This window comes from Nipponia nippon, unplaced genomic scaffold (assembly GCF_047370975.1).
Source record: "Nipponia nippon isolate SJK-2023a ecotype South Korea unplaced genomic scaffold, ASM4737097v1 scaffold_1, whole genome shotgun sequence".
Classification (NCBI taxonomy): domain Eukaryota; kingdom Metazoa; phylum Chordata; class Aves; order Pelecaniformes; family Threskiornithidae; genus Nipponia; species Nipponia nippon.
The window spans coordinates 15,213,720-15,240,470 of NW_028262290.1; the positions used below are offsets into that span (position 1 = coordinate 15,213,720).

The 26,751-nt window shown below is 44.6% G+C and overlaps 1 protein-coding gene across 4 annotated transcripts in view; it reads left to right on the forward strand.

The window, feature by feature from the left end:
- The first annotated feature begins 2,992 nt into the window (after window positions 1-2,992).
- SAMD12 (sterile alpha motif domain containing 12) overlaps window positions 2,993-26,751 on the forward strand; it is a 179,904-nt gene continuing 156,145 nt past the window's right edge. For all 4 annotated transcript variants that reach the window (XR_015702228.1, XM_087747194.1, XM_087747209.1 and 1 more), the window contains exons 1-2: window positions 2,993-3,122; window positions 22,765-22,943. Coding sequence is in view for 3 of the 4 variants with exons in the window: in XM_087747194.1 (XP_087603320.1) it covers window positions 3,110-3,122; window positions 22,765-22,943 (192 nt within the window). In the remaining variant the exon portion in view is untranslated. The remainder of the gene's footprint in view (window positions 3,123-22,764; window positions 22,944-26,751) is intronic.

A 26,751-nucleotide genomic window follows, 5' to 3' on the forward strand; every position in this document is an offset into this window, starting at 1 on the left:
CTTGAATGGTTTTAATCTCACCACCACAGCCTAGGCCCATTCAGCTAAGCAAATCCCAGCCAAAAATGTTCAGTCATGGCTGTGATGCTGTTCGCCACCGGAGACACTTGGTGCCTGACTTGAGGTCAATGATTTTCAGATGTTTCTTCTACTGTCCCTGAAAGATGGCTCTGTGCATGTGTTTGGGCACCCAGAATAATTAATCATGTTTGAAAATCCTCAGTCACAATGATATGGCAGAAGTACCTCACCAACAAGGTCGTTAGATGAAGATGAGTGACAATTTCACTATGTTTTACAGAAAGGACTTAAGAGCACAAAGGGATGCTTAAAGCTTAATGACTCTTGAATTTCTGTAAGGTTAAAGGGGGATAAAAAGGGAAAAATGATGACAGATGATAATGGAGGGAGGTATACAAGCCTAACATCCTGTTTAGACTTCAGAACTCTTCTAGTAGAGCCATGCTGTTGATGGCTGTACTTTCATCTAATGTTAGCTGGCAGAAGTCCTACCTCGGAATAATTCGAATGGCTAAGGTGCCTCTGGTCAGTATTGCTTATTTCAGCCGGTGACCTAGAGCAAAGTACACAGCAAATTGACTCTGGCTGTGACAAACCGAGTCTGTCTAAAGGAAGTTGGCTACACTTTTAAGAGAAAGTTTAGAAGAAACCTGTCTGGAGAGAGGCAAGGTAAAAAGAGAAGCAAGAAAGCAAGGAAGCTTGATGAGATAGATAGCTCTTTCTGAGCAGAGAAAGCTGGTCTTTTTCTACTCTGTAATTTAGCAGGGTGTTTTTAGAAAGTTAGCTCGCTCTCACTGATGTTTTTGAAAGCTCTTCTCAAAACAGATTGTACTTTACCCTAGATTAATTGAATCAATTTACAGCCTCTTTTCTCTAATGAGTGACATACCTTAAATTACAATTTGCCTAGTCTTGACCAGAATTTGAGAAGTTTCTGATGTTTTTAGATACTGTTAAATACTAGGTTTCACTAGCTATCATGTAACATTAGGTATCAAACACTACACCTTTTAACATCTGTCATGCCCTATTTGCTATCTAGTCACAGCCATAATTTTGCTGTTCTTCAGCAGCCACAAAGTCGTAATTAAACACTACAGGGCTGTTTAAAGGGCTTAGTAAAATTGTACTCACTGGGGATGTCCTCAGGGCCCACAGCTGAAACATAGTTACCAGTCAGAAATTCAGCATACTAATGGGGATAGGACTCCAGCTCTCCACATCCATGCCGCTTGAACTCTGAGCCTAGATTTGTTCACTCTATGGCTTCTAACTCATTCTAACCAAGAAAGCACTGCTTCACATATGCATTAACCAGGTAATTACTCTAACATACCTCCAAATATCGTCATGATTAAATAAATGATTAATGATTAATACAAAATGTCATCAAAATCACAAAAGTTTACATAGTGATGTTGAGAAGAAACTGCTGAAGGTTGTATGTGTGTATTACATATATTTGAAAACTGTGAAATCTAGGAACACCCTATTTTCTTGACAGAAAGTAGGTGAATATCAGCCCATTTCACCCAGCGTATGGGATCAGGTGTGTGATTGTATTGTGCTTGGGAATACCAGTATATCCTCTCAATCGTTATTACTTATAATGCACTGTGAGTATGCCTACCACTTTGCAAACATGTGAAAGACACGGCTGCTGCTCCAGGGAGCTTGTATCTTGACTCATATACAACACAAAGGCTAATAGTTCAAATGCATATGAGAGCACAGAACAAGTGAGGTCTTCAGGGCAAAGTTGGTAACAGAAGGCTTCAGGAGAGAGTTGGGCTTTAAGGCCGTTCTGTATAGGCTCTGTTTTTTTTTGTCATAAAATAAATAATGAAGACCCCATTTTATTTTAGTTGCTTTAGATATTTCAAGAATGTCAAAATTCCTGGGGTTTACGAAGACCTTGTTCATTTTCACTCTAATTTGCACTCTAATTTGAACTCATGAAGGTTTGTTCTGCAAAAATGACCTGTCCTGAATAACACTTATTAACTGCAATAACCACTGCTAACAAACAAAAAGAACACGTGAAAATGTTTTCATGCCCTATCTGTATTTGCCCTTGTATACTCTGTCTGCTGCTCCTCTCGGTTTTAGTAATGACTTAACTTTGGTGAGTGAAGGAACTGACAGACTCTTTCTGGGTAGGTTGCTGATAAATGTTTTAAATGTATTTGTTGATACATTTAAAATAAAAAATGGGTATTTCTGAAGGGGAAAAATCTTCAAAACTTCTTTGATATCTCAAAATTGAACTGAAAAGGGTACAAACCCACCGCTGTTTTTTGGACAGCAAATATTTTAGGACAGGTCTTGAGGGTGCCCGGTTGTTTGGTTAAGACTTGTGAGGAGCTGAAGTAAAAGCTCAGTTGCCGTGTCCCTAATTGCCTTCCTCTTCTGGATTTTTTGGACAGTCTGTCAGAGCGGGACAGGACAGAGATGGTGAATGGAGAAAGTCCGAGGGCCTCACTGCGGGCCCAGGCGCTGATGGGAAGCCCCCGATGCTCCTTGTGCGCCTTTCTCCTTCCCTGGGGGAAACCGGCGGCCGCCTAGGGAGAGCAGCGGGCGGGCTGACGCCCCCGGAGCCGCCAGGCTGAAGTCGCAGGGAGGGAAATGTCCCCTGCACCTGTGCAATGGCCTCTTCTGTCGGCGGGTACCTGCTCAGCCCCTTCTTCGCACACCTGCTGCGGTCACGTCCCTCCCGCCTCCCACAGCCCACCCGGCGCCCCCGCCTGCCCCCCGCCCTCGGCAGGTACGCGCGGAGGCGGCCGCCGCCGCCGAGCCCCGCGCCGAGGGCTGCGGCCCCCCCCCCCGGCCGCAGGGGAAGGCGGCGCCCAGCGGCTCCGCGGGGCTGGCGGGGCCGGCGGGGCCGGGGCAGGCCGGCCGCCCCGGCCGGGACTACATTTCCCAGGGTGCCGCGGGGCGGGCGCGCGGCCCCGCCCGCCTGTCAGCGGGAGCGCTGCAGGTTGATCGCCGCGGCTGCAGATGAGCGGAGCCCGCGCGCGGGCGGGGGGGCGGCCGGGGCAGCGCCGCCGGGGCCGGGTCGGCGGCCGGCGCACTATGCGAGGCCGGGAGGATGGCGGTGGAAGGTAAGGGTGCCGCGTCCCCTGCCCGCCGCCCCCGGGGTCCCTCCCCTGTCTCCTCCCCCGGGCACTCACCTGCGCCGCGGCGGGGCCGGCCCGGCTCGGCGCGGGGGTAGGAAGGGGGGGGGGCTGTGCCCGCAGGTGGGGCCTGTGGCGGCGGCGGCGGCGGCGGCGGGGCCGCTATGCCGCTGTGCCGCCCGCTGCACTGGCCTCGCCCGCGGGGCGCTCGGCCGCCCCCAGCGCCGCGCCTGCCCCCCGGCCAGGTGGAGCGGGGTCGGGCCGCGGCGGCCCGCGGGAGAGGCGCCGGGCCGTGGGGGCTGTCGGCGGCGGGGGCTGCCCGCGCAGCCTGCGGCAGCCGGAGGCTTCAGTCCGGCAACTTCCCGGCGGGCCCGGAGGTGCCGCCTCTCCCGGCGGGGGCGGCAGACCTGCGCCGCCTCCCTCCCAAGCGGCCCCGGCGGCCCCGCGCAGCTGCCCGGGCGCCCTCCCCGCCGCGCCGCCGATCTCCCGCCGGAGCCCAGGCGCCGCCGTCCCCCGGTGCCGCCCAGATGCCCGAAGTGGCCTGAGGCCGTGACACCCGCGAGGCGCAGGCAGCCCCCGGCCCTCCTCACGCGTGGGCGCGGAGCTGTCGGCGCCGGGCTGTGCTCGGCCCCTCCTTCCCCCCGCAGGAGATGCAGACCCCCAGGGGCCGCGGTGCCCGGCTCCCGGGGAGCCGGGAGCTGTCAGGCGTTCGTGAGGTGCCCGGCTCTGGGGGAGGCACCCGGGCGCTGAGGTGGTGCCTACCAGGAGCTGGAAAGGTGGACGCTTTGCTGAGGTCTTCCAACAGATGCTGGGCTCCTGCGGCAGCCTTCCCTTTCCCTGGGGCTTTCAGAAGTTGGAGGAGAGGTGTGACTGGGTGTATGGGAAAAGGCAAATCCACTTTCCTGCTGTCCGCTTCCAAAATTAACTTGGTTTTCTAGCGCTTTAGAGCGAGGCATTGAGAATCCTGGGGTTTGTGTCCCATCTTGCTTTCTCCTGTGCCCTTGGGAAAGTTTCAGAAGCCCACGGTGTGAAAACCAGCCATCTGACCCCTCTCCTATGCTTAATTTGGGGTATGTTGGGTTTTTTTGATGTGCTCATCTTGAGACCGCCTTGAGCTGTGTTTCTCAGATATGCTGAGATCTACAGTTCCATCACAGACCACTTGCTTTATTGCTGAAAATCATGCTGAAGCTGTCTTTTGCTGAGTACCCAAGTGAGCAGCGCAAATGATAGTCCAGCAAAAACTTGGGCTTACGAAAGGCAGTGGGCAGCTTAACATCCCTGAAAACCAGCTTCCTAGGCAAACTCAAATAAAGGTAAACAAAACCGCTATATGTCAAAAGGTGTCTGTGTACATCCAAAGTTGTCCATCCTAAGCTATGAGCCTCTCCGTGAGTCAAACAAATTTCTTACGCACAGGCTGCTTTACTGAATGGCAGTTTTGAAGACTGTAATGATATAAAGAGGAAAGGTAGTGGTCTTGAATAAAAGCATTGCTTCTTCGGTGGCAGAAACTTAGCAACATGAATTGGGCATGCGTGCCCGGTAGTGGGTAAGTAAGTAAATGAAATGGACTGCCATGCACCAGATGGTTCGTATGCCAGCAGCATCCCCTGTTTCAGTGTGCTCTCTAATGTCATCCTCCTTTATTCACTTGAAGTCCTTCTCAGTCTGTGTGCTAGATCTTTTCAGGTCTGTAATAATTCCTGTCATATCTGCAGTGCCTTCCATCTGAGAACCTCTAAAAGCTTTGTAAATATTAATGAAGGAAAGCTCTGCTAAAGCGTTGGGAAGCAGTGCCTTTCACTTCTCCTGAGATGGGAATTTTTTCTTTAACTCCTTCTTCCCATTTCCTTCCCTCAGGATGCAATCCTGCTGTGGTCTCTCAGAACAGGTTTTCTTGGCTGTATGTTCTGCTTTCCTCCCATTTTTGAGTTTCTCTCTCTCAACTTTCTTGCCTTTGCATAATTGTATTACCCTCACACTAGCACAGCAAGATGAATACTTTTTCAGCACAAGTAGCTGTGTGGCTGTGACGACTTTGTGTGAACGTAGTGCATGCATATTTAAGGCCTCTTATTAGCCATCGTTTTCTGTTGGAGCTATCTTTCTTTGTGTGACTGTGCTTAAAGGCATGCTTTTATCTTAATGCATCGTCTGCTGTGTTGGAGCCCTGGGTGCGAGCCGTGTTCTTTTCATGAACTGTGACTTTTGGCAGGTAACGTGTCATTACAGCTTCTGTTTGGGAAGCTGAGAGGCTACTTGTCCCTTATGGCTCTGATCACCACAGTGTGTGGATCCTACTCTAGTAAAAAGTAAAGTTGCCATCAAATCTTCTAAATTGATAGTTTTGTAGAAAAATGCCAATTTTCTAAACTCAGAATGTCTTGGACTCAGGAAACACAGACTGCTTTTTTTTCCTAGCTGTTTGATTTGTTTGTTTTCATTGGAAAAACATTTTCCTGGTTTGCTGCTTGGGATCTCGAGAGCATAACCTGCTGTTCATCAGCTCTGCAAGCTTGGAAATAAGGAAAGCCCTGAAAACCTGGTTTAAGCTGAGGTTGTCTGGCCTTGCAGTCTCTGCAGTAGTTGGCTGGGTTCTTGGCTGGGATGGGCGTCCTGGGTCTTCAGACCTTTTTATAGAGTGTAGCAAGGCTTCTGGATGGCTGGGCCAACTGGCTTGTTGTGCGAACTCACAAGTGGCTGGCTCTGGGATGCAACTAGCAGGGAGTGGAGAGGTCCCTGGGGCACAAGGGAACCACGGATCCTGGAGCATGGGAGTTCCTGGCCGGAGCCAACATCCGCTGCCCCACCAGCTCTGCCACGGCTATTGTTCTGTGGAAACCGCCCGTTTGTCAGCCTCGGCCACGAACCCAGAGACTCTTTGTTTCTGCTTTCAGAAATGCTCTGTGTGGCTGAAGTGAAAATATTTTGTAAGTTCTAGTTTGTGGAGGATACTTGAAGAATTCTGATTTCATTTTATCTAACAAACTGTTGAAATCGTCCTCCAATTTGGTTATTTTAATGCTGTCTTAGCATGGAGTGCTGGAGTTTAGTTATGGCAACAAATGTCCAGCAGTTTATTTAAGGAAAATATCCCAAATTTATTACTGGGATAGCTGACAGTGATGGATTTGCAAATATGAAATAGGAATTTGGAGGATACTACAGTTCCTTGCTAGTTATATATAATACATACCTGAGTGTCCCAAAAGAGATGATGTGGACTTGGGAGGTCCTTTGGGCTGCATAGTACCAGTGCTTCCTGATTGATGAAAGAATTGGTGTGTGTATGGGGAAAGTGAGTTTGCACTCCTTAATATGAGCCCATCTAGATGGGAGCATTGCCAAGGTAAGTCTATTTTTAGACCTAACAGTTTTGACAATGTTCCTTTAAGTGGGTTTTTTTCCCTCTAGTAAGAATGAAAGAACTAGGTCAGAGCCAGTAGAAAAAGGCTTTTGATCTCTGCAACAGTGTTCTCAAAAAAAATTTTTTTTTTTTGCTCTTGTGCAGCAGAGGTAAAAGGGAAGAGAGAAATGGTGATTTCTTCCCTCCCAGTGCTTATTGCACAGGAAAGTGAGAGACTGACAGCACCCACCAGATAACGTATACATGCAGGTAATCCCGCACAGTTCTCATGGATCCCCTGCAGCCCTGACCTGTGGTGTCTTTGAGATTCCTGAGCAAAAAAGTGCTAATTATATCATGGAATTCTTTCATAGTAAGCGTTTAATGAAGTTTGGTCTAATGCCTTTCCTGCTGTGCATAGGCTTTGGCAAGTGCATACATATATTTGTTGCTGGTGTCCTCCTGAAAGTTTATGTAAACTTCTGCCGTCCTATGGCTCTTCTGTAGTGACCTCGTGCTGTTGAGACCCTGGATCTACCTACGGGAGAATATTTTTTACGAATAAATGGAGTCTTGCTGACATAAAATTACAATGACTCTGGCCTTACCCTTGGTAATCCTCAAGGGGATTAGAGACTCAAAGGAGGTTAGGGCATTCTGGGGTGTGGCATCAAGGTTAACTGCTGCAAGACTGAAATTACTTGCAGCCTGTAACCAACTTCTATCAAAGTGATCCTCTGAATTGCAGCAATGTGATATGCCTGGGTGGAAAGCCTTCAGTGCCTAGCCAACTCCAACAGATACTGAATGCTGCCATGTGTTTGTCCTCAGAGACGTGAGAAATGGTGAGCTCATAAACTTGCTATGCCAACTCTGCCAGGAATGTTAAAGCGAGTTCAGGACCATCCGAAGGACAGCTTTGAAGCAGGTTTCAGCGTAGGTACCTATCATGCTATTTCAGGGTGTGCCCAAAAGCGCAACTCTCTTGACAAATATTCAGTTATTCAACTTTGCCTTATTCCTACAGCCGCTCCAGGCTCAGACTAGGTGTCTCCACATCTAAATTTCCAGAGAATCTGATCTAAAAGATGGGTTTTCAGCACATTTAATTGCCTGTGGAGCAAAGAAGTAATAACCCCTGTCATTCAAAAATACCCTGTGCCTCCATCAATGCTCTTGTTTTCCTCAATAGTTTCCAACCACTCCTTAGCCTGAGGGACTCAGACACGTGGCTCAGAAAGAGCTGCCAGTTGGACGCAGGGCTGAGATACGTGTCTGCCTCTCCAGTTGACACTGTCACATCACATCATAGCAGAGGAGATGGATAAGACCAGTGGTGGAGGTGCACAGAAGACAGGGGAGAGGAAGACCTGAACTCCAGCCTTTGGTCTTGGTACCAGTTCTGTTATGCTATTTAGTTACTGTTTATTGCGAAAGTGCATCAGCAGTTATGGGATTCCGGACTGGAACTTGGGTCTTCTCCCATCCACATTCATGTGGCAGCCTTCCGTAACATTATACCCTTCTTTCTTGCTCACAACTTCAGAAGATGGGGCTTCCCTTCTTGACATGCCACCATGGTCTCCCCCCACGCCCCCAGTGTGCATCCAGCTTGGTGGCAGTCTGTGTTCCTCTGCTTTGAACTACTGCCTAGAGCTTTCCTATCTGGGTTACTACATTTGAAAAAGTCACAATTCATTGCATCTGTCTTTAACAAGACAGATAGTCAATGATCCCTCTCCAAAGGAGTAACGTAGCTATCTAAGGCCAGGAGTCTGTTTTGGACAGCAAGTTATCATTTTGAATAGGTACACTATGCTCCTCAGGCATCGTATAGGGAGACTGTGAGCTGAAGTTCAGAAGGTGCAATCCGTTGTGGGAACTGGAGACCACAAAATGAAGCTGTGGCAACGAAGAATGTCACCCCGCTGAAGTCTCCTTGGGTGTATTTAGACTGAGTGGGGAGTGGATATGATTGCAGGTTATATGGTCATCTTCCCCTCCCTGCTTTTAGAAATGAACCCATATTAGGCAGGAATCAAGATACAGTATAGACTTGGTGTGTCACTGCATTTCCCTTGGATGAAATTTGGTTGTAGGATAAGAGTGTACCTGGAGACTCGGAAATGCTTTCAGGTCAACCAATTTAGATACAATTCCATGAGTGTTTGGCCTCATCCTTTAAAAATACTTGGAAGACTCAGAAGTTCCAGGAGGACATTGATTAATATAAACTGGCTGTTTCAATGCAACTGAATCCCATCATAAGCATAAAACTTGTCAGGTGGTGGTGATGTATGGGCAAAGAGAAGGAATGGTGCTTTGAAAGTTCATGTGCTTTCACCACCAAGAAGAGAAGGGAAGTGAGCAAATGACAAGAGTTGAAAACATTAGATGCATTTCCTAACATACTATTGGAAAGTACTGACAAAGTCTGTAGTGACGTTGTAAGATGCCATGTTTGCCGCTTAAGTGGAAATTATAAAATAGAATTCTTCCTGAGAGGTGGGTTTTTGGGGTTTTTTGTTTGTTGTTTTTTTTTTTTTTCCTTTTTTCCCCTGAGATGTCCAAGCATGGCAGGTAACGTCCAAGGGGGTTGTGTAGCTTTGTTCCTCTCATTTACAACTCAGTGTATGAGGCCAGGGCAAGTTTGGAGCCAGGCTCTCGTGCTTCCCAGGATTGCTGTGTCGCAAGGGTTACAGCAGGAGAGCAGCAGGGGAAGCTCAGAGTAAGGCACTGTAGCCAGCTGGTGTCAGAGTTGCAGATTGGCGCTGGTTGTTCAGCTGATAACCGTGGAGAGGTTTCTGTCCACAACATCATCTGTGGAGGCTTGCTAGTGAGTGCAGACCTACGTGTCTGGGTAGCACCGTAAGTGTTTATTTTGCTCACTGGACTCTGGAAGTGCTACAGCTAGCTTGCAGCGATAGTAGAGCTGTCGGAGGGCTACTGCTCAGTGCACCGAGTATTGAGTTTCTGGATTTGTTAGGGATACTGTGTCTGGTTCTGGTGCCAACTTTCTCTGCTGTCCTTGCTGAGACACCTTCACCCTCTCGTGCTCTGTCCCATCTCTCTGGTGTCTCTCTTTTTGTCCAAATGATATGATCTCAGAGGCAAGGACTCCACTTTCTGTGCACAGGAGGTACTCGGAGGTTGGGACTGAGCAATCCTATTGTGGGTTATTTCTCATGAAAGCTGCTGCCTTTGAACGGATACAGGTATTTACCCTTGCAGATTAACAGTTGAACAACTCAGCCCTCAATTATTTGCTCAAAGCATGCAGAGAATGTAGAGGGAGTAGTTCTGGAAGGTGCCAAAGGCAAAGGTGGAGAAAATGGCCAGAAAATTGAGTAATTTCGAAGTCTTCTGAAACTGTCTGGTTGGTGGTAGTCAAAATAGCAAATAGGATTTCAGGAACTGTGAGGAAGAGCTCAGACCAAGGCAAGAAACATCTTTGTTTCTGTATGATTGCATACTGCTCTTCTATTTTGAATGCTCCCTGCAGTTTTGCTTGCCATGCCCCAGAAGAGGCACAGGACTGGACTGCGCACAGGAAAGGCCCGTCGGCCGGTCAGAGACGTGGTATGTTCTCTGAGGGCAGGTTACAAAGATTCAGATTCTTTAGCTTGGAAAAGAGGTGACCATGGAGAGAATCCTTCGACATTGATGAATGGTTTGGAGAAGGTGAAAAAGGAACTAGTTCACAAGGCAGAACAATGAAGCTGTAGGGTTTTGTGCTTAAAATAAAAAAAGGAAATATTTTTTTGTGTAACACACGGTTCCCCGGGTGCAGCTTTCAACCTTGGGTCGTTCCTGGCCTGCCAAGGGAGGATCAATTCCTGTATGCCCTGCTGTCACACTGTTTCCTTAAGCAGCGGCATAAAGGGCTAGACTTTTAGTCTGACCCAGACGGATCGCTTTTATGACAAAGTCTAGCTCGTCTTGTGTACATCCAGAACAATTCCACTCACCGCTTGATTTGCATCAAGTAAGTGAGAGGGGAATTTGGCCAGGGCAACCTAGAAACACAGAGAGGAGATGGGGAATTGGGCACTGAGCTATAAAAACGTTAACAGACAGGGTCGTGATGTATAAGATATGTAACTCTCTTTTTCCCCAATATGTAATAACTGATGTAAGAGGAACTGTCTGCTGTGTCTGGTCAATGGGATTGGGCGGGAAGGAGGGGCCCTGCATGAGGCTGCAGCTGTAGAAACGCCGTCCTGGAAAACACAAGTTCCCCACAGCAGGTAGGGCTGGAAACTGCTGTACTGCCCTGCATAAATGAGGTGAAACATCGTCTGAGAGAGACCTTCCAGAGAGCCTGGAGCAGATGAGATTTACAGATCTCACCCTTAGTGGCTTCTGCCTTGGGTAGGTTGTGTGTTCCCTCACCTTTGCATAGCGTCCTCTTTCTCCCTCCAGAAGCGTCCTGTGGCAGAAGGGCTACAAAGAGAATGATGAGGGAGTTGCTGTCAGTAGCTGCATGCTCTCCATGCAGCATGAGCTAAACTTGGCATTAAAGAGCAGGTTCATTACTTGGAACAGCAAGAATTTGCCCTAATATGTGATGCTCCTGGATGAAGCAAGCAGGTGGGCAGGGGGACTGAAGTGAACTCTGCATTCAGTTAATTACAGGATCTAATATGCTTGCAGGGAGTATGTGACTGAACAGGAAAAGGGCGGGGGGAAAACAGCTGGAGTGGATTGTAGCCTGTCTTTAGTGCAGTCCTATCCATCTCTGTGTAACGTGGAACCTTGCTAGCTCATACTCTTCAGCTGAACACTCAGATAATTACTTCTCTCCATTCCCCCACTCATTTGCTCTCCTCTGCCCTGTTTCTGTGGTTTCTTTTTTTTCTTTTTCCCGCCAGAAGGGATTTTAGTTCAGTTGATTTGCCTCTCTGCGAATAACCTAGTAAAAGCAAGAAAGAGACTTTTAATAATGCTGTTTCAGAAACATAAAGAAAGAAGAATTGTAATGTGTGTAAATAGAAGCTTTCTCCTGGATTTTCCTCTAGCAAAATAATTGCATACTCTCAGCTAATGGTTTGTCGCTACACAAATCAGCTGGGGTACTAGAGTGAGTAGGATACGGTGGTATGAGTAAGCAGTAGGAGGTGAAGAATTTTACTGGGGGAAGGAAAGAAGGCATTTCCAGACCCTTCAGTTAAATGTGCAAGGGAAGGGGTAGCCTCGAACAATGATAAAGGAGGTAACTTTTAGGCAGTTGAGAGAAAGCCAGGACCGAAAACAGAAGTCAACTGCCAGATTGCAAACTAGTTATGCTAGTGAGAATGAATAAATATAATTTCCTTTCCATTTTTATGACTTTGTGAATCATTCATGGGACAAGAAATAAAGCCTGGATCCACAGCTGAATTGCAGCCGTTTCTGTGCCGCATGTTCAGCAGACACCAGCTTTCACGAGTAGGGCAAAGGCAGAGATCTGTGATGCGTGTCTGGTGCACCGCTGATGCCGTAATAAAGACGTAACCTGTCTGTGTCTCAGCTGTTCTTTGTGTGCTGGGTAGGCTCACTAGTGTTTAGAAAAGGTTTCTGATGTAATGCTGGCTGATCATAGAATTGAATAGTAGTGCTATTAGGACTTGAGATGAGGCATTCTTAGAAATATAATTTGCGGTGGAGTGTGACTAGCTAATCTCGTAAGCAGTGATTGCAAGACAAGTTTCTTCCAGGAATAGTGGAACTAATGAAGCCTTGTTTCTTACCCAGGTGTGTTCTTTATCTTTTCTGTCTACTTCCTCTCCATATTCACTGTGAAATCCTCAGAGGGCAACAGTGGTACCTAGTCTGCAGTTTGCCTAAGTCAGTTGGTGACTGACAATTGCAATGTATGGTGGGTACTTTTCCTTCAGAGAGAGCATTATTTTACGTCTCTTCCTTTCTATCTACCCATTGATTTTTTTGTTTTTCATACTTATGCTTATCTCCTGTAGCACCCTCTTCGATTGCAAGTCTGTGCATCTCACAAACTTGAAATCCAGTGGAGTTGTTTCACTTTTCAGGAGAAGCTTTGTAGATGCTCTCACAAGCCTTCTTATTAACAGAGGATGAAATTAGTTTGCAAAACAAATTACTATCTATTTTGTACTGTAATCCATTGCTGAAATTATGTTCCTGTATACGTATGATGGATGTTACTGACCTTTATTACTTTGTTCACTAAGATCCATTTTGCTCTGAGCTAAGTGCATAGCTCCCTAGTCCCCAAGTTTGCCAGTATTCTGCACTTTCTCTATACCTGTGCAGGATTTGTGGGAGACTTGCCTTACTTATTCACTGAATTGCTCCATTTTTCAATAGGCCTCTCTTTTGCCAGTGTGAGTTCAAGAGCTGCTTGTACCAACTGTACAGTTATTAAAATGGAACGAGAAAATGCTTCAGAAATAATTTGGCTGTCCAGTCATTGTGCCTGCTTTTTATCATGAAATCCTGTTGCTGTTACAAAGGCGGAACTTGCATTGCTGAGGCTCCAGGGTCTATCTAGCATAGTGATAATGTGCAGTCTGTCTCCTGACGAGCAGGTGTAATAGAAACTGTCTTTTATGTTTACAGCATTTGCTAAAGTCTATGAGATAAGGGACGGCAAGTGGATATTGCCACACATAAAATAAGTAGTTTCCAGTAGGAAAATTGTCAAAAATGCACAAGTAAATTTCTTAGCTGAGTAAACTTAAGTGCCTACATATCCTGGTAGGATGAGGGTCTTAAAAGGCAAACTTAACGCATACAAGAAGAGGATTTCTTATTCTGGGCTTAGTGTTTCTGTTCCGTAGACAACTAAGGAGTCTTTTTTTTTCTCTTTATACACTGAAGATTTGCATGGCCGTCAACCAAATTATGAGTTTAGTTTGATTCTGGATGAAACTCCTAAATTACTTATGCTGGTTTCTTGATATATGTCTGATGCTATACAAGACTCGCTGCCATCAGCTGCCTCTTAGAGCTGAGGTGTGTGTAAGAAACGTATGTGGAGTCTAGTAGGTTGTTGCACATTTTTTCTCTTTCTGTGTTTGCCTCTGGCTTTAGTTTTGGGCACTTTTTCATTGTTTCTGGAGTGAGCGAATGGCTTGTAGCAGTAATTGGGTTGGTACCGTTGGATGACTACCCAGTGGCCCATCTAGAGATTGCTGCATCAGGAGTGCAGTTACTTTAAATTTTGTCTTGCTGATGGTAATTCTAAAGGGGTAAAAAAGGCAAAAGCCCCATAATTTACAGTGACAAGCTAAAATGAACACCCCTCCTCTGAATGCTTTATCCCCTTCTGCCTCTGTCCTCTTGCTGCACTTCTCTCCCCTTTGCTCTGCCCTCCCTGCCCATCTTGACCTGGTTCCATGTCCGCTTCCTTGCTGCAGAGCTGTCTCTTCTCTTGCCCTTCAAGATACCTCCCTGCTGGAGGGCATGTCCCACCGCTTGGACAGACTCTTGGTTGTAAAATTCATATGTTGTAAGAAGTTTATAATTTGTTAAATTGATTAATCCAGTAGATGATTAATAGTCATGATAAAGAGAGGCTAGAAAGACAAGCAACTCTGCATGGACCTGATGGTACAGCAGTGTGCTGCTGTGTCTGCCAGGCCTTGCTGTCTATGTCTGTCTGAGCTTTGAACTCAAACCTATGGGTACAGCTCATCAGTAGCAGCAGTTTACAAAGCACCCCACAACTCAGCACTGGCCTGGCTTTTGGCACAGCTTATTTGTAACTGCTTAATGCTGATTTTTGATGCTAACTAACAGAAGGGCAGGTAGCTAGACACCAATATTACTTCAGCTAAGTACTTTGAGACTTCAGCTTTAGAGGAGGTTTCTGATAAATTCATGTTCTCTCTACTGAAGTAGAAAAGGTCCTGACTGATTTGGTGGCCATTAGACAGGCAGATTCGAGAAACAGAGTAGGCAAAATCTTGAAGCTACTCCCTCAGCAGGTTGCCAGCAGTATTTACTAGGTGGCAACACAAGCAGCAGGTTGTATTCCTGTGAAACCTTGCAGTTTTAGCTGGTCCAAAGTGATGGGTTGGGGGAACTGTGCCAATTTACATTAGTTGGAGACAGGGCTGTATGGAGAAGTAATTCCTATAGGCAAAAGCCAGACAGTTTCTCAAAACTAGAAACTGATGATTGATGAGGCAGATGGACCACCCATAGGAGTTACAGAAACTGATTACTGTGGAAAGACTTTCTGCCAAATAAAGTCGTCAAAATAATCCTAAATTTTACAGTACGAATTAAAGTCATATTTATTAGCTGTTTTTAATCTTGTTTTTTAGTATTGTAGAAGGTAGTACTAACTGATCAGGTCAGACATAATCTTTGAAATAATCCCATGTTTTCTAGGGGTATTCAGAGTTACTAATGAAGTACAAGCTTCTGGAAAGAGGGGAAGGGCTTTGCAGTGTGGATCCTTCTTGCTCGTTAGGTCAGCATGAGCAGCCATCTCAATCTGGAATTAAATTCCCACAGCATTCTCCTGGAGAAGCTGGCTGCTCACGGCTTGGATGGGTGCACTCTACGCTGGGTTAAAAACTGGCTGGACGGCCGAGCCCAGAGAGTGGTGGTAAATGGAGTCAAATCCAGTTGTTGGCCGGTCACGAGTGGTGTTCCCCAGGGCTCAGTACTGGGGCCGGTCCTTTTCAACATCTTCATTGATGATCTGGATGAGGGGATTGAGTGCACCCTCAGTAAGTTTGCAGATGGTGCCAGGTTGGGTGGAGGTGTCGATCTGCTGGAGGGTAGGAAGGCCCTGCAGAGGGACCTGGACAGGCTGGATTGTTGGGCCGGGGCCAACTGCATGAGATTCAACAAGGCTCAGGGCCGAGTCCTGCAGTTCGGTCACAACAACCCCATGCAACGCTACAGGCTGGGGGAGGAGTGGCTGGAGAGCTGCCTGGCAGAAAATGACCTGGGGGTGTTGGTTGACAGCCGGCTGAACATGAGCCAGCAGTGTGCTCAGGTGGCCAAGAGGGCCAATGGCATCCTGGCTTGTATCAGGACTAGTGTGGCCAGCAGGACCAGGGAGGTGATAGTGCCCCTGTACTCAGCACTGGTGAGGCCGCACCTCGAGTACTGTGGTCAGTTTTGGGCCCCTCACTACAAGAAGGACATGGAGGTGCTGGAGCGTGTCCAGAGAAGGGCAACGAAGCTGGTGAAGGGTCTAGAGCACAAGTCTTATGGGGAGCGGCTGAGGGAGCTGGGGTTGTTTAGCCTGGAGAAGAGGAGGCTGAGGGGAGACCTTATTGCTCTGTACAACTACCTGAAAGGAGGTTGTAGCGAGATGGGGGTCGGCCTCTTCTCCCTAGTAACAAGTGATAGGATGAGAGGAAACAGCCTCAAGCTGCGCCAGGGGAGGTTTAGGTTAGGTATTAGGAAAAACTTCTTCACCGAAAGGGTGGTCAAGCATTGGAAGAGGCTGCCCAGGGAAGTGGTTGAGTCTCCATCCCTAGAGGTATTTAAAGAACGGATAGACGTGGTGCTCGAGGACATGGTATAGTGATGGACTTGGCAGTGCTAGGTTGACGGTTGGACTCAATGATCTTAAGGGTCTTTTCCAACCTTAACGATTCTATGATTCTATGAAATCTCAGTGTTGTCAATGTGAATGTCTCCTCTCTGATCAACCCAGTTAAAGTGGGTTGTGCATGATGGCAAGCAAAAAGCCCTAGGGATGTTGTTTGACTACTTGGTATTGAAATGCAGCATCTGGAGGTGTATAGAAGTCTGACTGAAAGCGCTGACTGCAGAATTTGATGTGGTTGGAGGTTTGATTTGCTTTTGACAAAGAACTGGGCAGAGGTGGAAGGAGCAGGGCCAGTGGGAGCTGCTGTCCAACCGTCTTGTAGGATCTCCTTTCCTGGAAATACCTGTTAAATCTTCATGACCTTCATGAAGACTTGAGATGACTGAAAAGATATTTGGATCCTTTTTGTAAGGTTTCTGCTATGTCCAACCTGAGTTTGTTAATGTTCCAGCTGTACGGACTAACTTCTGTCTGTCTTTTTCAACAACGTGGCATTTTATGGTGGGAGTAGCAGGTGGATTGTATGGACTTACCTCTTAGCATTGTGCAGCTAAGTCTGCGGCATGAATACATAAAATGGAGCTTGCATGTTTGCCAGTATTTGATACATGAAAGTTTTCTAAGGATTGTTAGAGGTTGGATGGGTATCTCCTGTGCCTGCTTTTTGTCTCTGAATAGCAAAAGCTAGCATATGACTGTGATGCACACAGAACAGGGCAGATGAGTAAGAAGATGCTATTTTTACTCGATCGCTTTTCAGAATAGAGCAATTGTTATTGCATGTAACTCAAGTACTTGCCAAATATGCTTTAATGTAGCCTTAATTGATCTGCTTAAAATTTTAAGCAGCCAGCAGTATTCCCACTGAAACAAGTAGTTATGAAACGTTTGACGCTGTAGGCAGCAGAGAGCACAGAGGTAGTGATTGAACATAGGTTTGTTCTGCTGAGCCTTGAGCCTACAGATGGAGAGACAAAGACTTTCCATCTGCCCATGCAAAACTTTGGATATATCAAGGGTGCGTTTTGAAGAGTGCCTTCAGGCTTTTCTCAAGACAGGATTCATAGAGCACCCTCTAGTAAAATGCAAGGCTTGCCCCCAGATGCCAGTCGCTTACTGTGGCTCTCGGTGACTTTGTGTACCATCAAGCGTGCTCAGACAAGCTGTTTGGTGGCTGCCTGCCATCCGGGAGGCAGGCGTCTATGGGGGGGGAGGTAGCGAGGGGAGCGGAGCATTCACGGTGCCCTGCGAGCTCCCCTCTCGAACCGCACACGCATGCCGCAAGGGATCTGCGTGGGCACAGAGCTCGGCTCACATCTGTCAGCTTCTGCAGGGCAACAAATTGTCTTGCTCTGTATATATGGAAAGGACTTGGGTTTGTGTTCTAGCATGTGGAAAAAATACACTGTGTATTGCATTAGTTTTGTTCCTTCCCTAGTTTTTTTGGACGGATGTGGTCATTTTTCCATTTTAGGTGCTCCACTTACTATTTTCTCACAGAGTTTTTGACTCTCATAGCTTGGCAGATCTCAGCAGTCTTTAAAGTTCTGGAAAAGTGGATTTTTTCCCTGTAGATTGAGCTCTACCATGGAGCTAGGCATACAAGAGCACTTAAGTACCTTTGTTTTAAATAATAGTTTGTTTCATAAATGTAATCTGTGGATCTGTGCTATTGTGTCTGCCAGCACCATTCGTCATGTACTTGTTGCTGTGCAGTTGGAGCTGTACAGAACATCCACCCTCCCTCCCCAAAAGAAAACAAGTTCCCACCACAGAAAGCTTTCAATCCAAATTAAGTGACAACTGTTGGGAAGTGTGGAGACACAGCATTAATCAACTGTTAGGTGGGGTTTTCAGCAGGGAATGGAGAATTTAAGTGCTCAAACTGGATGAAGAGTTGTATTACTGAGACATATGGATGATACATGAATAATGAGATTGTATGGAAGAATATCGAAAGAGGTTCTGTTTCAAAATCTAATGATAATGCTGATATCTAGTGGTATTAGGCTGATAGTATCAGCTGATTTGGAGGTAGGGTTTGGTGTCTTGATGGACTTTTAAAGTCTGTGAATGATGAGGTGGATTTAATTTGGTAGAGTGAAGAGGTGCTGAGACAGTAGGGGTATTGTCAAAGCAGCAATGTGAGAGAATGGTCTGAATGCAGAGGGTGAGGTGAGCTGGCATTAGCTAATACCAGGGTAATGAGAAGTAAGAGCCTGGACAAGTATTTTAGCAAAAAACTGCTTTGTCTGTAGGTAGAATCTTTTCCAGAAAAATGCCATTAAGTTCTGAAAGAGATTTAAGAAGTCAGCTAAGAGGGTCAGAGCAGCTGGGTTGTGGTAAAGTTGGTCATTTGTGATTCTTTTCTAAGAGCTGCTTAAACTCAGTTCTACAGGATGGTAACCCTGGGTGCTGTCAGCCCCCCAGCCCCTTTAGTTTTGCCTAGTGGATCCTGAGTTTAAAGCTGGTCTTATCTAGCTAAAATTATATAAGGTGCTGATTTAAGAAGAGAATATGTTATTATTGACCAAACCTTGACCTCTTTCCCTGCTTTTAACAAATCTTGAAAGGGAGCCATTATGGTCAATACAAATTGACATTTAAAAGGAGGCAAGAGCTCCACCTCTGTCTGCCACAGAGATGGAAATACGTATGTCTGTGTGGTACCAGGAAATAACAGAGCCATGCAAGCAAATGTTCTTTCCTTCTTACCCTCTGTGTAGCTGAGAGTCGGAGGCAGCGCTAGGGGAAAACGGTAGAGCTGGCTACCTGAAGATGGCCCATGACAAAGAGAGATTAGCTTTGCCAAGTGGGTGAGATACTTATCCTCATCTCTGCTTTTTTCCCTCCTGCCCTTCAATCTGCCTTCTCCCCATACTGAGGCTCTTGTTCTAGGTGAGTCTTCCTTAAGGAACAGATTCAGTCCAGGTGTATGGTAAGCCAAGACTGTGACGGAGGTGAAGGAGAGAGATGAACTCTTTCCTTCTTCCTCTATACCTAGGAAATAAAAATGTTGTCTTCCTCCCCCACCTGCTCCAATATCAGCAACTTTGGAAAAGTCTTTCCTGAGGCAGCCTGTGTTTCTTTTAACCAGTCACTTCTTTTCAATAAAAGGTAATGGGCATACATGTAATCACTAGCAGCCTCTCCAATTTTTTCTCTCTTGTATACTGAAGGAGCCCAATATAAAGCATTGCTGAAACAGCACTAACATTCATTACTCTTGAAAGAATGATGGGCTAAGAGTCAAGCAGCATCTTGCCATGTGATTTATTCTTTTTTAAGCCATCCAGGTGATGCTTATGCTACCACGTTATCAGCAATCTGGATCATTTGCTCCCTGTAATGCACGGTAAATCAATGCTGTAACCCAGAAGGCTTTCCTTGTCCATCTCCTACCACTCTCCTCCCTAATCTGTGGTGTTTGGGGGCACTGGGAAGGGAGGAGTTGCAATCCACAGGAAGCTTGCTGTTGGCAATGTTCTTCCAGGCACTGTTAAGTCCCACTGTGCTTTGTAATTTCTCCCTAGTGAGCACTGGAAGGGGGCCAGCAGCCAAAAACTGCCTGTTTCTGGATGCTACTGAGGTGTGTTAGCGTTTCAAAGGTGTATGCAGGAGTCTTCCTATTCAGCTAGGTAAGATCCTTGCAGAAGACAGCTGGAGGGATTTTTATGGGCCGCATTCCATACCAAGTGTCTTTCACTGCTAATTTCCAGCCCTTGCTGGAGCAGGGTGTGCTGGGAGTACTTTAACAGGTTGGTTAGTATATATCCCATTTTTTTGTGAAGAAGGGAATTAGTTTGGCTACTAACAGAACAGTTTCCATCCTCATTGGGCTGCAAAAAAGTCTGTCTTGGTGGATCACATCTATCTCTTCTGTGGTCCGGAGGATAAGTAAAGTAGTCATTAGTAATTACTTGTTTCTTTCAGGTAGGTAAATATGATCTAGAGGAGATAGATAATGATAGGTGGATATGATCTAGGGGAGAGAGGGATAATTTTTTGGTGTCTTAAGACACACTGATGTAAATATAAACCACAAAATATCATCTCCGTGAAACCTCCCATGGGAGCTTAAAAGCCCCAAAGACTCCATCATAACAGCTCGGCAGGTTCTGGATACCTGCCCATAATGGCCATACAGCCAGAGCGGGTGAAGGCTGTTAGCTTCACTGCAGAAGTAAAAAGGATTTTGCATTTTCTCTGACACAGAAAGAGGTCCTGCAGGGGAAAAAATCAAGCAGCAGCTGTGTTCAAGTTCAGTTCCATTGTAGTCTTGTAGCCATGATAAAACCAAAATCCAGGAAGGAGTAGGTACCTAGAAATAAACGACTCAAAAGTTAGGAAGTGCCTCTACTAACATTATTAAGGTTTAAGTATTTATGTTTTGGATTGACTCAGAGGTGTGGCTGGGAAAACCAGTAGGAGGAAAGGAGTGACTTGAAGACAGTCATCTATTTTTCCCTCCTCACCAGTGAGAGGTAATGCCAGAATGATGGGATTTGGTTTTGCATTGCCTTCAGCCAACCTATAGAATTGGTTTGAACCACGGAAGAAAGCGACTTGCAAGTAGAAGAGCTGCAGCTAGACTCAGGGAAGAGCTCCTTAGAGTTGGCTTGGGAAACAAGGCTCTGTAGCAGCCCTCTAGGTGTCAGGAAGAAATTGCAGATGCCTGCCCTACTAAAATGAGACAGAAAGATGACAGACAAGAACAACAGCCACACAGACTGCTGTAGACCCCTTTTCCTTATGTGCTTTTTTCCCTATTAAAATAAAAAAATACTCTTGTTTTTCAGAAATTGGTGCCTGAAGGGGAAACCCGGGAGTTCCCAAAAAACTTGTCAGAGGGTTTTCAGTGCTTTTAAAGCAAAACCACAGCTCTGTATGCAAGGCCTAAGCAGATGGAGGATCACTTTTGAGAAAGAAGGGATTTTTAGCTGGAAATCCTTTTGTGGTGGTCCGTGGGGTAGCCAGTAGACCCCGTGCTTCACCTTCAGAAGCTCTGTATTGTTCACCTCTTCTGTTTCTTTCCCCAGAAGGAGGTCTCTGCAGGGCTCAGCTCCGGACGTGATGTAGTCTAGGGATTCTTCCTCCTCTTCATCTCGTGCTGTCTGCTAAATTGACTATTTGGAGAGGGATCTCTGTCTCTTTTACATACTTGTAAAAGAAGTTCAGGACTAATCCCCTACAGCTACTCACAGTGAGCCTGAAATTTAGTTTCCTTCCCATTTTTAGTTTCATTTATTAGTTTTCTGTGGGCCAGTGATGTATTTTTCTATTCTTCTATACAGAATGGCTGCAATTTGTAATAAAACATGTTGCAATTCTTTACTGCTTTCCATCACTCAGTGTTGTTAATGAATTATCTTTCATATTGTGCCTTTGACTTGAAGATAGGAGATGTTTCCATCCCTAGCTTGCAGATGTGGGCATTGTAGTACTTGGACAGATCACTTATCTTTTACAAATATTTGGATGTTTTTAAAAATCCCAAGGAGAAAAGGCCAACTTTTTGGCCTTTGCTTTAATCCTGCACCAAGGAATTGCTGTAATTTAGGCTCAAAGTTTTCAATTAAGACTCTGGGATTTCAGGTGAATGGATTTTCTAAAGATGCTGTAGTTGAAGGACCCTTTGCCTTCTCCAGCTGCTTGAGCCTGTTTCCTGTGAGAGGCTTTCAAGGGCTGATCCGTAGCTGGTAGAAACTGGCAGTTCTCATTCCTTCCCCTGCTCCCCACCCTTTGCTTCGAAGCCAAGCCAGAGTAAAAGGGCAGCTTTTATTTTGGCTTTACATTGTGTTTTGGGTTTCTATTCAGGCCTGTCAAACATTGCACCACAGTATCTGAGCAAAGATCTTTTGCATACAGGGGAAGTTGGGACCGCTAATTATGAGTAGTGCTAAAAGTAGCACAGTTACCCAGGAACATGAATGCAAAAATCAGATACTCGCATGAAGGGGAAGTTGCCTCAGGATCCACACATTTTAAAATTGCTGCATGTGCCAGGAAGGTTGTTAAGGCTGCTCTCTATGTGAGTGCTGGAACTGTGAAATTTCGGACAGAAAACAGTTAAACTACTGCCATAGATCTAAACGTGCATTTCTGTGGTATGGTTTGCATTTGTTTTATTTTTTCCACCAGCTGCTTTCCTTATTCTGCTGTCATTAGTCCACACCTCATTATATGCTCCTAGAGAGTACATCCCTCTTGTTGTTAGGATGGTGTAGGTGGTAATTTGCAGTGGTACAAAGTGCTGAAGGAGAGATAATCAGCTGGGTAAGTCATTACTCTGTGCAGAGACTGACTTGCTGACTTGCTGTGCACAGCTTACTTATCTCACGTTGTTTAGGACCTAGAATGTTGTAGTAATTGAAAATGTAGTAGAAAAACTTTAACTTGCTTGCCTAGAAAAGAAAAAAAGGTATGGCTGAATGATGAATACATGGGATATATTGTCCTACCCTAGTGAAAGCTGTAAGTTGAGGGTCTTGGATGCTGTAGTGAATCCAGTAGAGCACAGTTCAACACAGTAGCCTGCACTAAATAGCCTTATACAGTGCTGCATTGCCTCTGATTTTCTTTCTCAAATCCTGAATCCATGTCAAGCTACAGACCGTTCTTTTGCCATGATCAGGCGTAGCTCTGGTTACCACATGGCACTTCTTAGTACTTTGTGATAAATGTTCGTAACATTGGGTTCTTCTTTCCTAAGCAGTGTTTTCTCTGTCTCATATTTTTTTTCCCAGCTATCCATTGCAATCTGAATCCGAATGGTATTGATCACCCTGTCCCCACAGAAGGTATTAATCTGCAACTTGAAGGTGAAGGAGTTGAATCGCCCTCTGTTAAGAACACTAGCACTCCAAAAGGGTCTGAGTCAAAAGAGACACCCAAGAGACAACAAGTGGAGCCAGAAATATCTAAGGTAGGTAGGACTGCGTTCTTATTTATTTTGGTGAGTCTTAAAGAATCCAGGCTCCTTGAAGTCCTGGCTACTGCTTAAAAAGCATTTATCATCCTGTTAAAGACATACAAAGGTGCAAACATAACAGTCTGAGGAAGTGGGTGTTACAGAAGCAAGGTATTGCCATGGAGTTTTAGCCGACACACATCCTGGACATTGCACTATGTTATTTTTTTCTAGATAAAGATAATTAAAATAATGGAAACTCTCTTTTTCAGGCACTGTGGAGACTTTTTTTCCAAATGACTTGGGTAACAACCAGAATGGGAATAGATACGTTTTTCTTGAGTGTTTTTTATTTGCTTGTTTATTTGTTCCCAGGGCAGGAAAAGGAAGAGAAAGGTTCTATGGATATATGAATATATGGATTTTTATATGGGTGACTGAGTTTAACAAACTGTTAACTAATTTTAGATAAAATAGCAGGTCAGTTCTTCCATGTCTGGTACATCAGTGAATAAACATACTTCAGAGGTGAATTCCTAAAGACAAATGAAGTGTCTGCTCTCATTCATAAGCTGCTGTTTCTTGTTTGTGTGCAGGTGAATGTGTGTGCTCCAGACGCTTTGGGTATAGGACAATAATTTGTCATATTAGATATGTTTTTAACTAGAATAAAAAATAAGAGAATGTTAAAAAAAATAAAATTGGGAGAGGTTCTTTAAAAGTCTTATCAGTCTTTTTGATCTTTAAAGGCATAAAATCAGGGTTTTGGGGGTGATTTCTACACAGTGGAAAACTGAAGTTTTTACTGAATCTGACACTTAGGGAGTTAATAGAGCAAATAAAATGTCCTTATTTTTCTTTTTTAAATGTCAAAAAAAGGCAATAACAATTAATGCAGTGACTGAACAAATAAGAGTATTTCCTACTGTCATCAATACAGCAAATCTAACAAATAATATGCATACAGCTGTGATGTATTTCACTTTTAGAATAAAATAGCATTAAACATTTTAAGCAGTTGCCTTGACAATAAAGGCTTGGTATGAATTCTCCATTCTGATTTTTATCTAAAATATCTAGTCTTAAATGAGTACAATTTAAACTCATTTCCTTCTGTCTTAAGTCATTGAACTCGATCCAGTACAGGTTGGCACTGATAAAAATCACTGCTACTTGCAGTCTGTTTTGTGGCCAGTTATCAAGCATGTTGCCGATTTCTCTTGAACCCTTGGAGAACAGGTTTGTGCTTTAGTGATAGGACGAAGAGTAATGGTTTTAAACTGAAAGAGAGTAGGTTTAGATTAGATATTAGGAAGAAATTTTTTACTGTGAGGGTGGCGAGGCACTATAACAGGTTGTCCAGAGAAGTTGTGGATGCTGCCTCTGTGGAAGTGTTCAAGGCCAGGTTGGATGGGCCTTTGAGCAACCTGATCTAGTGAAAGATGTCCCTGCCTATGGCAGGGCGGTTGGACTAGATGATCTTTTGAAGGTCCCTTCCAACCCAAACCATTCTGTGGTTCTATGATTATTGCTTTGAATCATCCGTTTAGTAGCAAGACCGCCAGGTTTTGGATGGGCTTTGAGACAAAGCTCAGCTAATAACGCATGTACCCAGCTTTTCGCACACAAAGGCAAGCTAACCCTGCCCATGTTTCAACATCACCAGATGAAAATCTGCCCTGTAGTAAAAGCTATAAGGAGGTATGTTAAGCTCAGAGGAGATCTTACAAGCTTGGACGTGAAGAAGCTAAATGACGCAATGGGGCTTCAGATTGAGAATGGGCTCATGTGTAGTTGACACGGAACACAGTCAGATCAAGCTTGTCTTTGCTTGCAAGAGACTCATCCTAGTGGAAAATCAGGATGAAATATATCGGTGATTTAATGTAATGGAGCCTGTTTCCACTGTCTGAGCTGTACTTGTTGGGTTGATGAACAGAAAACCATTTCCAAGGCTGTCCCTACTGGAGATAGCTGGGGAAGAGGGGAAGCGTAGTGCTCTCAAAGTAGTGAAATCAACTGTTGGTTTTCTACATCTGATTGCAGTAGCTTTATTTAGAAGGTTGGACATGCTTCAGATTTAAAAACAAAAACAACAAACAAAACTGAACATTTTGCTTGATGGAATAAGCATGGCATAATAGTATCAAGCTAATGAAGTGGGCTTTTTCTGAATGTATTGCTGTCTTGTTAGTAACTTTGGTTTTTATATGTGGTATTAACTTAGTGATGTTTTTCATCTGGATTCATATGTTATAGCCTGAGGTGGCCTGTCTTTTCTGGCTTGTTCTGCCTTAAATTTAAAAATCTTGTTGCTTTATCCTCTAAAATGTGAATATAGAGTTGGGTTTGTAACTTGTGTGGCTTTAGGAGTTGAATTAAGCTGTCATTATGAAACTTCATCCATGCAATCATATCTGTACAGTGGAAAGATGAGCGGGAATAGAGGAAAGTATTGTAAATAAAACATTGTGGGCAGATCCATTTGTCTTATATTTTCTCATTGCTCAGTTGTTTTTAAAAAGGTTTCTTTGCAATCCTATGTATTCAAATAATATTAACACGTACCTCATATCCACAGTAGTGAGACTTCTGTCGCACAAAGCAATGCAATGTATTGAATGCAATTTAAGATGCCTTATAGACCATCTCTGCTTTCAGCTTTCTAATTTGTCTTCATTGGGACCAATTCCAGCACTTTAAACCCCTGGCTGCTTTGAGGTTGTGCTGTCCAAAGAAACAAACAAAATCTGTTTTCTAATGACGTGTGTCCTTCTGCAAGTCCATAGCTGAAGACAGAAAAAGAACAGTAGTAACTCATGGGCCACAGACAGATTTAAAGTTCCTTTTTCTGCAGCTACCGTAGTGTAAATAGGGGAGTACAAATGTTTGTTTCTATATTTGGGATGCAGACAGCAGAAAGTGTAGTGTGAGTGAAGGATCACTCATTTAGAAGTTCCTGGTGAGTATGGAATATAATTTTTATAGGCTGAGGTAGGATTTTCATGGAAAAAGGAACAATGATCTTAGTCTCCCTCAGCTGGTTCCCTAAGGAACCACCTTGTTACAGATGTGAGTAAGTCCAGAAAAGACCAAGATTATTCCTATCCAAACCAATGTGCATAATTCAGTGAGACTCTGATAATGTACAGGATATAATACAAATTAAGGAAATTTTATGAAGTGTAAAAATACTTAGCTTTTTTGTTTCATATATTTATTTTAAAGTGTGTATTTATGTATATAAATATGCACACTTTCTAATTGACTTTTCAGTATTCATGGTATATAAAAAAAATTCAGGCAGTTGAGTGGACACTTTTACAGAGCAGAGAACTTCATTGGAGAAAGAAGGATGGTTTTTAATATGCATATTTTTATATATATTGTTTTTTTAACTGACACCTTCGATGTCTAACCTCTGTGTTTTCTGGAATTCTTATATTTTTTCATTAAAATGCTACTTCTGGATCTTATGTCTGGTCTGTTTGGTTTTAATATCATAGTTATCTCTAGATAAACACAATGAGTCAGGACATTTGGAGTGACAGAGTAGAGTTCTGTTAAAAAAAAAATTAAAATTTTTACTATACTTGTCAAGTCCTGTGCTTCTCTGAGTATAGGCTTTAACAGAAGGTCTTTCCTAACAAGATTCAGAAAATCATCTCTTACAAAAGCATTAACTTTTATCAAGGCTTCCCACATGTTGCACTCGTAATGCCCTGTTTATTGTGAATGTGAGACCCAAATTTGGTCTGTCAGTTATTAGAAGAAGATTATTTATTCAGGGAGTTTTGATTCCTACGTAAGGTGTGCATATCTG